Raw genomic sequence first — 14,211 nt, forward strand, 5'->3', positions numbered from 1 at the left:
AATGACTTTCTTTTTTTGTCTGTGCTTGCAGCCCCAGTCTACAGAACTATCTCAGTATAACAGTTATGGGGATGTGTGTGGAGGACAAAGAGGTAAAATTCAATACTTCTAATACTGAAAATACATCTAATAAATGATAAATAAATTAAATGAAGTCATATTTAGCAATATTTGGGAATTTGTCTCTTTCTGATTTACACAGATTTCAAGGTATGAGACTGACCTGCAGTATTTACTGAGCATGTGCATCAGCAGTCATACACACATGGAAGTCAAATCATGCTACATGTAACCAGAATGGCACTCATGTCCTCATTGCTATGCTTGTGTCTGAGTTTGAGCCGTGGGGAAAGACAAGAGCACAGTCAAGGGTTTGATATGTTGAAAAACTCCCCCACCCCTGAGAACACATCACATGGATAGTGGCTTGATCCACTTCCCTTCTGAGAACTTGATACAGAGCAATAGCTGTTAGGAATTAGCTCCAGACTATTTCCCAAGGTCTTGAAAACAATTTTCTGCTTTCTTTTCTTATCATTTGCATCACCTGTATGTGTTCTGTTCTATAGCCCACCCAAGATGCCCAAGATTCCATTACAAGAATGGACAGGGGAATGTCTATGCCTAATATGTTGGAATATAAAGCAAGTATCCCAAATATTTTCAACAATTATTTTTTTCTTCTCTCTTCCATCTCGAAATGCTCCTCTGTTCAATAAATAATCAACCCCCTTCCAAAACCAAGATTAATCAGTCAGTGGCATCATTTTGGCTCATCTTCACAGGCGATGGTCAGTGGGAAGAACAAGCCTAGCATAACTTGTACAGCTTCCAGTGCTATGATGAAATGATGTCATCACTTGACATACTCTGTTTTAGCAGTGCATAGTTTCGAGATCATTCAATCATTCTGAACTCCTGGTTCTCATTAAAGAGGCGTCATGGTTACACATGGTAATATTTTGTGAAAGTGGTTGCTTTAGTTACCCAGAAGCCTGATTCTCTAGGGCTGAACTTAAATTCATTGCGTCGGCCTTATAGCTAATAGTTATTGGCTAGATTATATAGATTAGAATGTAATAGGTTTTCCCAGCAATTTATAAGAAACAACAACTGGCATGATTGTAGACTGTTAACTGTTTGTAGAAGTGCTAGCATCAACAGCATTATAATTCCTTCCTGTAAATGCAGTTGGCAAAAACGCCTGCCCAGCTGTACAAAAAAAATTATAATAATCTGTGACCATAGTTACCCATTCATTTCAGTGGTGAAAATAAATTGATTCATAGAATCTTTTTTATTTTTAATGCACATTCTGAACTCCAACATTTGCTAGCTAAAAGGAGACTAGACTAAGAGACGGCTATGGAAGTTCATATAATATCCACAGCAAATATTACTTTGCATTATGTATTACAGATAAAATAAACATTAAGTAAATTCTGAGATTGCCACAACAAAAAAGCTTAATCAAATTTTAGATTGAATGTGAGACGTTTTCTGACATTTACTTACTGCTGCATTTGCTCTTCGCTTATTTGAAATATTCATTGTGATGTCTGTTAAAGTTCTTGTTCCAAAAACACTGAACTTGAATTGTTTTTTGAAAATGTTATTTTCCCCCATATACAAATCAATATGGTACAGGAACCAAGATTTGTTCTTCTCCATGCTAAACCACACCCCCAGCTGCTAACTGTATCTATTTTGTAATTAAAGCATATTATATTATTCAATTCAGCACTTCTTTCCCACCCATATTGAGAAAAACAGACTGTCTGGTTTGGAAATACAGTACATGCTCACACTCTGTCTCACACAAGGCTCACCTACTGTTGTTCCTCTCTGCATGCTCTAACCCACCTCCTGCATACTCACTCTCTCACTAGCACTATGTGCTGCACTGTTGTATTTTGGCAAGAGTTGGTGTTTGTGTGTCATGTTAGGATACAATGACCGTGCATCATCCCCTTGTCCATTTGCTTTCAGCAGTTCATTGTGTTTGGCAAATGCCTCGCATAGCATTCTCCATAACAACACAATCCCTCCTTTTGTAAAGGTGTACCCATATGAAATGCTCACTGTCACCAACAGAGGGCGTGCTAAGCTCCCGAAGGATGTGGACAGGACGAGACTGGAGGTAAATGGCACCCGATAACCTCACTGAATGGAAATTGCATGAAAGTAAATGACTCTTTCTTTGCCACTTGAAAAGTGTGACTGCTTTGAATTGCGTAAATCAGAGGAAATTGCATCGCAGCATTTTAAGGCTACATTCAAAATGCCTTTATTGTTCTGTAAAATATAACAACAACAGTATTGTTCTTATTATTAAATGTTCACATATCTAAATAAAATAATAAACAATACAAATATTGTTTACAGTAATTATTTTTGATGTTGTTAAAATATTAGACTATTATTTAAATGATAAAAATTTAATAAAATATCACTGTTGCAATAATACTGCTGTACGTTTTCATTTATATTATTTGTGCTATTATCAGCTATAGCTTATTTAAACACTTATTAAATAGTAAAATATTGCTTATAATACTAATAATTATTATTATTATTCAAAATTATTATTTAAATGATAAAAACTATTATTATTACTGTTGTTGTCAAAACAATAAATGCATTTTGAATGTATTTTAAGATGCAGTAATTTTATTAGTAGCTGTAGTCATACCAAATGGGGGAGAAAGTTCCTTTTTGTCTTAGCTGATCTCATGCCTAATGATTTATAATTCTTCAATATTTCTCTCTTCTTATTTATATCTAGCGCCACTTGGCTCCCGTGACATTCTTTGATATTTTTGGGATGAAGATCCATGAGTTTGACAGACTTCCTCTTTGGAAGCGCAACGACATGAAGAAGAAAGCCAAGCTCTTCTAAACTAGCTGATTGTGCATGTTTTAATTTATCAGTCACTCAGATGTATTAGAGCGATAGTCCTAACTTTTTTCATCTTCTTTTGTTTTGTTTTTTTTGTTTTTTGCATCCAATTACATGCACAAAAAAAGTTTTATTTTGCTTCAGAAAGACCACTTTTTATTTTCCTAAATCTATATATCTTTATCTTTAAATGAGTGAGTGTTTGAATAGGAATCAAATGAGGTGCACGTGACCCCTAGATGCGAACACCCGAGCAAGAGGAGCTGATGGTGTTCCTGCTCTCAATAAACCTGCCTCTAGGACCAGAGGGTTTTATCCTCCTCCCTCCTGGCCCACTTGTAAAACAGGACTGTAATTTTTTTAGATGGGGAACCGGGGGCTGTCAGCAGGGTTCTCCCTCTAAACAGGCCGTTAAGGTGGTGGAGTTGTAGGGATCCCTGGAGCCCCCTGCTGCTGCGGACCTAACGAGGCCTTTGAAGTACGTTAAAAGCGGGAAGTGAGAGCTACTGAAGATCCTTTACCTGCAGAGCCGAGCTTCTGGAATACATTAGAAAACTGAAATCGGCGTCCTGTCCCACCAGCACTCTGCCGCCTCGTCACAATCTACAATCCTAAAAAAAATATATATATCCTACATGTAATGTAGCAAGCATGTTCACCAAAACCAAAGCCCAAAACAGCACCTGAGATATGGATGATTCTTTATCCACAACCCACTAGTCTGATAATCAGAAGAGGCGGTGGTGATTATTATTAATATTAATATTAATATTTCTAAAATTAAGCTTAAATTACTTTAAAATATATATTATTAGATTTCGCTACTAGAGGTCAGCCGTGGGACAATATCAGACGTCGGCCCGCTCTAAAACAGCTTCCTCTGAATCAGACAATCCGTGTATTGCGACTTCCGGTTTTATTTAGCGTTTTATTTAGAATAAAGCACGCAAAGCCTTTGAAATGACTGCCTCAGAGGTGTTTCAAAACTGCCACTGTGTTGACGTGGGATCGTCGGAGCTGTAGCCATAGCATTTGTGCCAGGTGTAGACTCGATATCAGGGCCGTATCTCTGTCGTACATTTATATTGCTGCTGAATAATGCAGTTCCCATAGACACCGTCTCATCTTGCAGATGTACAGTATCATGGGCTGATGTTGGCTATTATTCTCAGCGGTTCTCTGTGTTACTAGCAGGGTTAATGACGGAGGACTAGGACATATTACAGTATTGTGCTTTTATAGGATCACAAAACATACGACTATAACAAGCGTGATTACTAGAAACAGACGTGTATGTGACTTTAAAAAAGAATGAAGAGTTGGTTTTGATACCCCTACTGTGTACCTCACCTTTTTCTGTCTTTTATGAGGGAAAGATTTGATGAATATGGCATATAAGCTCTGCCGAGGAATAAAACTCTGCTTCAGATCATATTGTCTGACTTAGTTATAACTGTGTGGTGCACTTTACATGAAATACAAGCCTCTGTGCCATAAGGGGGCCGTTTCAAGTGGGAGGTCCACTTGTTGAGTCATTTGGAAATCCTTGGGTGCTTTCCTTCATGTTTTCTATGCCTGACAAATATACCCGATGGAATGACCTCTTTCCCAAACGCTCTCCTCCCAGGCTCCAGAGTCAGTCGAACTCAAAACAAGCCTGGGCACTGTGTTACTCTACAATGGTTCCACTCTGAATTGTAGAAGGTATTTGAGCAAGAATGAGTGTTTATTGGTGTTTCTGGTCACCCATACCACTGTCACCCTCTGCACAGAATAGAAAGACAAATTTATCTATGTTCGACAGACTGTAACAGACTCTCCAGTACAAAAAGAAAAGAGAGAAAATGACAGAGGGGTGTGATTTATCAGTATATTTTACATATAACTGGATGAATTATAATAATAACAATTATTATTAAATTCTATTTTTACAGCACAACAGTATAATAATATATAAAAGTTTTAATTTTTGCAGTACAATAGTAGTATTGCAACAATTTATTTCTCTATGGATTTAATTTCTTTAATAATTCATACAACAGAATGTTTGAATAATAACAACAATATGAATGTTTATACCTATAAAAATAACATTATTATTATTATTGTTATTATACTGAATTGGGAACATACAAGCCCCTGTCCAAAGGGGGGGGGGGCTTACAAGAGGGAAGTTTGCCTGTTTAGTCCTTCTAAGTCTGAATTGTAGAATCGAGGTATTTAAGCAAGAACACAAGTGTTTATTGGTGTTTCTGTTTTTTCTATGTTCAACGGACTGTGACACAGACCCAGCATCCAGCACCAATACCAAAAGATACACACACATATACAAAGTTCCCATTCTGTGGAGCTCATTACCACTGTGATTCGCTTTTTAGGACACCAATGCATTACTTTCACGATTTCAGATGTTTTCAGACTTTTGGTTCTGGCAACAAATGCCTGGTTTGTGTTTTGACATCATACTCATCCACCCCGTCTCACTTCTGTATCCACTGAACATTTAGGTCTTGAGTTTCAGACCTCACAAGCCCCTGTCAGTATTTCCTGAGTTCAGTTTGAAGGAAATGTGGTGGTAATGAGGGGCTTTGCCTCAATGTGTGCCACCCTGAATGTTGTCAAAAGATCATTCTCACACATCCAAAAAAAAAAAAAAAAAGTTTTTCTTGTATGAGCTAGACCAAACCTGATCACTCACTGAAGGAGTGGCAGAATAATATTATTTCATGACATAACGCTCTCCTCTCGAGGATCCATGGGAGCGCAGAATCGAGTTTGATCAGGTGCCTTGCTTTCCCTGACTGCGTGAAACACTACACCGACTTGCCAAGGTGGGTTACTATCAACAGTCAGCAAGTCGCACAGTAGGTCAGAACTTCAAAAGAACATGGATATAAAGCTTTCAGACCAGGTATTACATTTTCTATCCTTTTATCCACCTGGCGATAAGTTATTGTGCTCAGTGATGGATAGCATCACATCGCCCCGTTGCTCTGACTGATGTACTTGGCACATCCTGAGCACCTCTTTGAGTACAAAGACTGTAATGGTGTTTTGTGAGTGTATGTCTATGTGTGTAACATGGGAAAGGTCCTTGAATCAAAAGGCCCCAGTGCTGGGATGGGGGCTGAATCAGTGACCCATGCTCTCTGGCTCACGGCTGTGGAATGTCCTTTGTGCTTTAACCAGCAGCAGCCAGGAGAATCTGCCAATGTCTGAACCCACACCATCCAGCTGATACACAGCATCCAAACAATGTTCCCACAGTGCAACCCTTTCAAGCATCTGAGCTGCATTTCAGATTCTTCATAAAAGTGAAACCTGTCAGCCTTTGAAAATTGAAACTTGAAGTCTATTCCAATTGTTCCTTTTATGCTCCATGAGCATGAATAATATGATTCCCCTCATTTTTGCCTCTAAAAACAAACCTTTGGGAGGCAGACCACCCTCCATCTGGCCCCCTTCCCACACACATCTCGCAGACAGTTATTCATTCACACATCCACCTCTAAAGCCACAGGATCAGCTGAGTCTGAATACTGACTGGAAACCTGGTAGATTCATTAAAGCAGTTTATTTAGTGCTCCCCACACTGACTCAGTTAGTGAGGATTACCCTGTCACTCAACGATAAGTAACTACTGTCTGTCACTCAAAAACATCTTGCATTGACATTAAAAACAATGTCTTAATGCACAACTTTGTGAGGTTTTCTATTAATAGCCATGACTAATTCATGTCATTAAAAATAAAAGCTGCATTATAGCTTCAAATTCAAAACATTGACTGCTACTTTGATATATATTTTGAGTTTACAAGGGGATGATTGCTGGATTTCTTTAAAATTCATATAATAGAAATCACAATCTTTTAACTGAAACTGCTGTACAAAGGTTTTTTTGGCTCTTATGCCCACCAACACTGCATTTATTTGATCAATAATACAGTAAAAACAGTAATAGTGTGAAATATTAAAATATTATTGCAATTTATTTCTGTTTTCTATTTCAATGTATTTTTAAATGTAATTTATACAAAGCTGAATTTACATCATCCATTACTCCAGTCTTCAGTATGAGATGATCCAGAAATCATTATATTATGCTAATTAGGAAACATTTCTTATTATTATCAGAAATAGTATATATATATATATATATATATATATATATATATATATATATATATATATATATATATAATTATTTATTATTACTATTTATTTAATTTTTTTGTAATAATTACTGTCACTTTTGATCAATTTAGTGCACCACTGCTGAATAAAAGTGTTAATTAAAAATAATATATTGAACCCATTTTTTTAAAATAGTGTATATAAATAATTGTTTGCCTATGGGAAATAAGCATGCTCCATACATAATTATATTAAGTTAAAAGGGAATTTATTTCTACCAATGATCTATTTACTTGAGAAAACAAACACAGCATATTACAAATCATGATTTATATGCATCTAATCCCCTATAGTTCACAAAAAGGCCTTGACAGGGAAGTGTAGAGATGGAAAGTTCTTGCAACCCCTTGGGGTTTGGTGGAGGGGTCAGCTTCTCAGAGCATGTGACTCCCATCCAGCCAGTTCACAGAAAGGGGTTCTCACACAAAGATTTTTGACACAAAGACACAAATTGACACAAAGATAGGTTGATCTTCCTGATGTAATTGTCTTTATCTACAGCAAACAATTTGGTTGGGCTGTAAATAATCCTGTCAGGTTTATTTGTAATTAACTGTGCAGCTGCTGTGGTGGACCCCTAACCTGTCTCCCTTTAACCTGTTTAGTTAATGTATGTTTTGTGTACTCAAAGGGAGGGACAGAAAGTAATTAAACCATATCACCCCTCAAAGAGAATTAAAGAGATAGTTCACAAAAAATGAAAATGATGTCATCATCTACTCACCCCTCAAGTTGTGCTAAACATTCTTTTCCTTTTTTTCTGTTGAACATAAAGGAATGTATTTTTATGTCAGTAACCAAATAGTTGTTGGTCCCCCTACTATAGGGAAAGAGGAAAAAAGCATACATGGAAAAAATAATTATTTGAAAATTCTGTCGTTTTTACTTTTCCAGTTATTTCGCACTATTTTGTAATAATCCAGATTATGTTATGTTCTTTGTTGCATGCCCTAAACAATTTGGTTGCTTTATCTTAATTGTCCAATCATTGTATATAGTTTAATATTTAATTCAATAAGTGATCTAATCTTTGGTATCTATAATTACAAATCCTTAGGCTTTAAGTTTAAATCACAGACAGGCCTATCTACTGTCCCCTAATGCAAGGGTTTTCAAAATGGGGCCTGGGGACACTCAGTTGGCACTGAAAATTGCAAAATGAATAAATAAACATCAATCAATCAATCAATCAATGTATTTTCATGTACTTTCTACATGAGTCTTTTTACATAAAAATATATAAGAGCATTTAAAATTTTTGGATGGGGGTCCGACCTCTTGACCATATTCCAACATCTAAACCTAACCTTAACCAGTATTCCCTAAAATCAGAGGGAACGACATATGAATGAAACTGATGTACAAGCACCAAACACTGCTTGTAAGCCTAAACTTCACAAAAACTATAAACGGGTTATTCAAGTCTGATAGGTTAACCACAATGTTGTTTCAGGGTCAACAAAGATGATGATCCTGGAACATGTCATAGTTAAAACAGGTTCTGCGGGTCCCCAAAAAATGATGATTGTATTTGGGGTTCTATGGCATAGCTATTACCAAAACCAATTGAGAATTATTAAAAAAACTGATATTTGCGTGTGGAATGTAGCCTATGTTATGTTTATTAGGGCACCCATCATTGCGTTGATGGATGAAATGCTAACACCAAATCGGTTGTGAGTAGTCGCTTGCAACACGATGGAGCAGGTTGCCAGATTTTTTCAACAAAACCAGCCCAATTGATACTCAAAACGAGCGCAATCGCGTTTCGATGAGGGATTGAACGCCTTTTCCCATATAGCCTTTTTGCCTAAGGTGACTGTAGGGTGTAGCATGACAGCTCACTAGGTTTTGAAACAGACTCATGGTCTAAAAGTACTTAAAAGTCTCATCATCCTGCATATGATTTGTAAGTACTGTATGCTCACTGAAATTTAGTCAAATATACTTAGTATTCAAACGTTTTATTACAGCGATTAAGTTAGAATGTAGCGTCAACTCTTTCAAAGCACAATCACTAGCCTACAGTGAAGTTGAGCTGAGCGATGACGTGCGCAGAGGAGGCGTGGCAGAATCGCAACAGAGCGAGAGCTGTAGAAGAGGAGAGGATAACATCGCATCTCATCACATCAGAAACAGCTTGAGGAATCAGGACTGTCCAAGTAAACTTGACCGACCAGTCTTGACCCATCTGCTTCATATAAAGACAGCAGACAGTTGGGAAAGTCTTCTTCGCTTGTGAAAAATGGATAAGCACAACGGTAAGTGGAATGATTAGCTATGTTAAGTTTATCGCTCATAGTCAGTTTGCATGGTGTCATGTCAGAGGAGATGTTCGTATACACAGAAAGTCTGGTATAAACAACGGTAAACCTTTGCGCTGTTTTCCAGTCCTCAATATATATTGGGAGAACGGATCGTGGGAAACTGCGGGATCTCTCTCCAGAGGGATGCAACACGAGGAAGTTCAGTTTCCAGGGATAGTTCGCTTTTCAGTGCGCGCGTTCACTGATTTCTTCATCTATGTGCGTTTCGCATTCCTCCTCAGTATTAGAATACTAGTTCTGAATGAATAAATAAACAAGCATTTATTAAAGACGCTCAAGAGATTCTGTCCAGTATAGTAACAATTGTTCTTCCAGAATTCTTTGGATTCCTTTGGTTTAAGCGGTTTGTTTTACGCATAGGAATGTAGAGCCCTAATATTTTATGACTGAACTTGAGATAAGAGTGGGGAGGAACAGCAGCTTTTGTGCAAACTGATGTTTCTTTCTGGAAAAGTTTCTGAAAGAATATCAGTTCAGCAATCGTAGATTTAGCATGTGTCTATGTTAACAACAGAAACAACAATAATAATGACAATAGCAATAGGAATAATCTGGCACTACTGATCATTTATAACATAGTAGCTATTTAATTGACATGTCAAATTTATTAATAGACCACAGTTCTGTCACTGTAGATAAAGAAGTGTTTGAACAATAAAACCTCAGTACCACAACAGACAGAGGTTTTCACATTATAATTCTACTTCCTGTGCTGTGAAGACTTCTATTAGTGAACTAGACTATTTGGTCAGGTTTTGGTTTAACTCAAAACTCTATTATATCACCAGTTCTTGGTATTGCTTAGGAGCTTACTGTTTTTTGACTGAATATATCACTTCAACTTAACCCTAACCCTAACATCAGTTTAAATTGGTTCAGTCTCACTCTTTGATACGTCAGTATTCACCATAATTATAAATTCTTCTATGTCTAGCTGAAGTTACATCATAAGTGTGCTGGAATGCTTATTTTACAGTTTTATTTTTCTTTATAAAATGAAAGTTAAATCTGTGTATGCACTAAAGTCATCTGCTGCTTTAAACACTCAAGCTCCATGAAGTTATGTGATTGGCTGTCAGTGTTTATATTGTTCATCAGCTGGAGGAAAATTTTTTTTTGAAAGTGATTCCAATGATATTGTTCCTTTCTGTCTTGTCTTTATACAGTAACTGCGGAGTGAACTTCCACATTCTTGTAGAATTAAAGCCCATTAACACCAAAAACAATAATTGTAGAGATATCTGTAATGATAATCACACTAACATCCACACCAACAGACTATAATTTCCTGTTCATTATTTGTTACCTGCTGCTTTAAAATCATCGTGCACTTTAATGTCACCAGGACTCTGATTGGATATTTTTATAGTTCATTAGCGGAAAATCAGCTGGAGAGTAATTCCTACAATATTGTTCCTCTGTTTTGTTATTGTTATACTGTAGTTGTGTTGTGGACTTCCCTATAGGGGAAAATAAAACATAATTAAAGCATAATTATTGTTTATATATGAAGGGTTATTATGCTTAAATTATGGGTTTGGCTTTGGTGTGAACAGGCCCTAACAATATATTCTAATTATTCGGAAACTAAGTGATGGTTTTGGTCAAGGAACAGATCCGAAATTATTATTATTATTTACTGAAAATGTCCCCTTCTGCTGTGGCTTCCAAATATCAATATTGCAATATAAGTACGAGCATATTAAGTTTTGGCAATTCTTGACAGCAACGGATTCATTTGCATTGTTTGGGAAAAATGGATTGTGGGAGGAGCGAAATGGCATTCTGAGGAGTACTGCATCATTCTCCAATGATAAAACACTGACATATTTTCCAATGTCATATGATGCTTTGTTTTGTGTGTAGCATAACATAGTAGAAACAAGTTCTGTAATGCAATTTATTGTACATGATGAGAATGCCTCACAGATGACATGAACGTGCATGTCTTGAGTTCAGGATATAGCTATGGGTTGTGGTTTTGGATAATACAGTGCTTTGAACCTCACTATTCACCATTAGTATAGCAAATCTGTTGATTCTGGCATATTTGGTGTCCCTTTTACATTAAAATGCTTATGTGTGGATATTTGAGCCTGTGTACCTGAACTAAGAGGCTTAGTTCAAACTCTTGTTCCCTGTGTATTGATGTGATGCAATAGCAAGGCTTGTTAAAGATAAAAGATGAGAGCGTCTAGAATTTCAGTAATGAGATGAAAAAGTAATCTAAATCTGATAGGTACCTGAATAGATTTTTTAAACCCCAGCTATTTTTTCCCCCTTCGGTTTCCTCCTTCCCCGCCTTGATTTCTCTCTTCAAAGGGAGCCTGTGGAACCAGATCTCACCCTTGAGATCCGGCATGATACCAGCATGTTTCCGGACCCACCCACAGGCTCCGCTGCCTGGGCAAGCGCTCTGAACGTGTCAGCGTTCCAGAATGTTGCTGGAGACTCAGAGACGTCTTGTGCATCTTAATAAAGACAGCCTGCGTACTGGAAGCAGCTCCAAAGGCGTCCCAGAACGAGAGATCAGCACTTTTTCAAAATGGGTCCTTGAGTTCATGCCTTCATTACGCTCACTTCTGAAGAGAGTCAACAGGGAAGCAGCACGCTTATAAGTAAACGGATGGAGCACAGTGGAGCTGAAATACAGAGAAAAAGAGCCAGGACTTCCCAGGATCGGTCTGGAATAGAGTTGCATTCCAGAAGGATAAATCTCATTTATTTTCTCGATAGAGAAATTTATTTTAATAAAAGTAAAGCTGTCTGGACAGAGCTACAGTGAGTTCTGAGGTTTTTAAGCTATGATATGTGCTTCTGTACAGCACGGTTCTTCGGATCCTTCTCTTTAGAGTTGTTGCTGTTACCAGGGAAAAGAACAGGCAACATGACAAAAGACTGTTCGCTCCCATGAAGCTGTGAAAATGATGTTATGGAGTCAGTCTCAGTCATTCAGGCAGCCAGTCATTCATATAGATAGATAGATAGATAGATAGATAGATAGATAGATAGATAGATAGATAGATAGATAGATAGATAGATAGATAGATAGATAGATAGATAGATAGATAGATAGAAAGCTTTTGAAACTTATACATTTCTTTACTGTCACTTTTGATGAATTTCATACATCCTTGCTGAATAAAAGTAACTTTTGAATGGTAATTTTTATTTTTATTTTTTAATGGTAGTGAAATGTTACAAAACCTACCAGCAAAAAATGCTGTTTTTTTTTAGTGATATGATTTCTGAAGAACCATGAGACTAGAGTAATGGCTTCTTAAAATTAATCTTTGCCAAGACAGGAATAATTAGCATTTTAAATACATTAAAGTAGAAAACAGTTTTTTTTTTATTGTAATAACAATTGTGAGCATGCCACTGTTTTTACTGTTTTTCAAATAAATTGCAGTCTTGGTGAAGCAAATGAGAGTTTCTTTCAAAAACATTAAAAAAATATTATATATATATTTATTTATTATTTGCATTGAATCTATGTTGTGATTTGTTTTGGAGTTGGTTGGTTTGGTTCAAAGTTTAGAAGTCTTTATTGAGGAATTTTTGTAAATCCCTGTGGAGTAATGAATGGGAAAAAATACTTCCGGAACAAAGACTGCTGAAAAAGTGGGCAGTCACTGTTGCACTTTTTTACACAGACTCGCAGAGAACAGATTAAATGAACACTGCAAGTTTCCCCTGAATGGAACTGCTCTGACGCACAAGTTGGCCGTGTTCAAAGTGTGACTTGCACAACGATGCTATCACAATATCTGTTTAAGGGTGGTTAATTCAGACGTGGAGTTTGTGATTTCAAAATGGCTTTATAATGTCATGCTTATCTCTTAGCAGGACTGTCAGTTGCGATTGATTCACAGTTAAGATTGCAGTCTGGCGTGCTGTCGTCAAGTCTGAGCCGGCTAAATAATGCAGTTGAGCTGGTGCTGTTTCAGTTCCTCTTTTGCTCAAAGCTTTGCTTTTGAGACATCAGATGAAGTCAAAGCTAAGACACATTTGATGTTATTACTTTGTTTAGCCCCTGACATCCTGTTATGACTATTGCAGTGCAACATCTTGAAATTGAGCAAATGTACGTTCAGCCAGCACAATATATAACAGAATAACTGTTCTGAATCAGTATTCTTGAGAAGTCAATCATATCGAGACTACTGCTGCGGGCTGAGCTGTGTGCTTGAAGTCTTATCTGTGTATAATTTCAACTGGATGTCCATTTTCCAAGTTAATGTCGCTTTTTGTTTCTGTATCGTTATTCAAATATTCCCCTCTCAAGAAAGTGGTTTGAATTTTGGTCCCCTAGATTTGACCCATGTTAATGTCCTGTCAGTGACCAGGAGAAAATAGAAATTAAACGGTGTGGACTGAGCCCCTTCAATCAGGCTTGTCATCACTCATTTATCAATTACTGAAATGATGAGGTTTGCAGAGTGAAACAGAGGTGAGCCAATCAGCAGCTGGGCTGGGAGAGTTACGCTAACATGTGCGGCCAGTGGAAAAACACGTCACCTGTTTTGCAATACATTTTTACAATACAAGGCCATCGAGAGGACATGCATACCTGCTACAAATAATCACTGCTTATTAAAGTGAAATTAACATTACTGCAATGTTTATGTAACCTATGCGTGATTGAGGTTAATGTTTGATTTTTTGTCCGGGCTTCCGTTTGCATTGTTGCCAGCATTGTTCTTTAGTGCTTGACAGGATGATAAACAAACTGAGTTTGGGAACATGTCCATTAAAAATGAGTTTTGTAGCTTCTAGTCAATGTCTCTG

General features: G+C 37.1%; 2 protein-coding genes across 8 annotated transcripts in view; both read left to right on the forward strand.

The window, feature by feature from the left end:
- The window catches only part of LOC128025357 (actin-binding LIM protein 1), a 49,397-nt gene extending 45,066 nt beyond the window's left edge, over positions 1-4,331 (forward strand). For 2 of the 6 annotated variants that reach the window (XM_052611635.1, XM_052611630.1), the window contains 2 exons: positions 32-92; positions 166-588. In XM_052611635.1, coding sequence (XP_052467595.1) covers positions 32-92; positions 166-239 — 135 coding nt within the window. In that variant the 3' untranslated portion in view covers positions 240-588. Of the gene's footprint in view, positions 1-31; positions 93-165; positions 645-2,059; positions 2,141-2,785 lie in introns of those variants that run through there. The other 4 variants (XM_052611631.1, XM_052611629.1, XM_052611632.1 and 1 more) reach the window with 4 other exon arrangements.
- Positions 4,332-9,172: 4,841 nt separating this feature from the next.
- The window catches only part of LOC128025358 (actin filament-associated protein 1-like 2), a 33,148-nt gene continuing 28,109 nt past the window's right edge, over positions 9,173-14,211 (forward strand). Inside the window, exon 1 of one of the 2 annotated variants that reach the window (XM_052611637.1) lies at positions 9,173-9,354. In XM_052611637.1, coding sequence (XP_052467597.1) covers positions 9,339-9,354 — 16 coding nt within the window. In that variant the 5' untranslated portion in view covers positions 9,173-9,338. The remainder of the gene's footprint in view (positions 9,355-14,211) is intronic. The other variant, XM_052611636.1, reaches the window with a different exon arrangement.

Source organism: Carassius gibelio, chromosome A12 (assembly GCF_023724105.1).
Source record: "Carassius gibelio isolate Cgi1373 ecotype wild population from Czech Republic chromosome A12, carGib1.2-hapl.c, whole genome shotgun sequence".
In the NCBI taxonomy this organism is placed as follows: Eukaryota; Metazoa; Chordata; class Actinopteri; order Cypriniformes; family Cyprinidae; genus Carassius; species Carassius gibelio.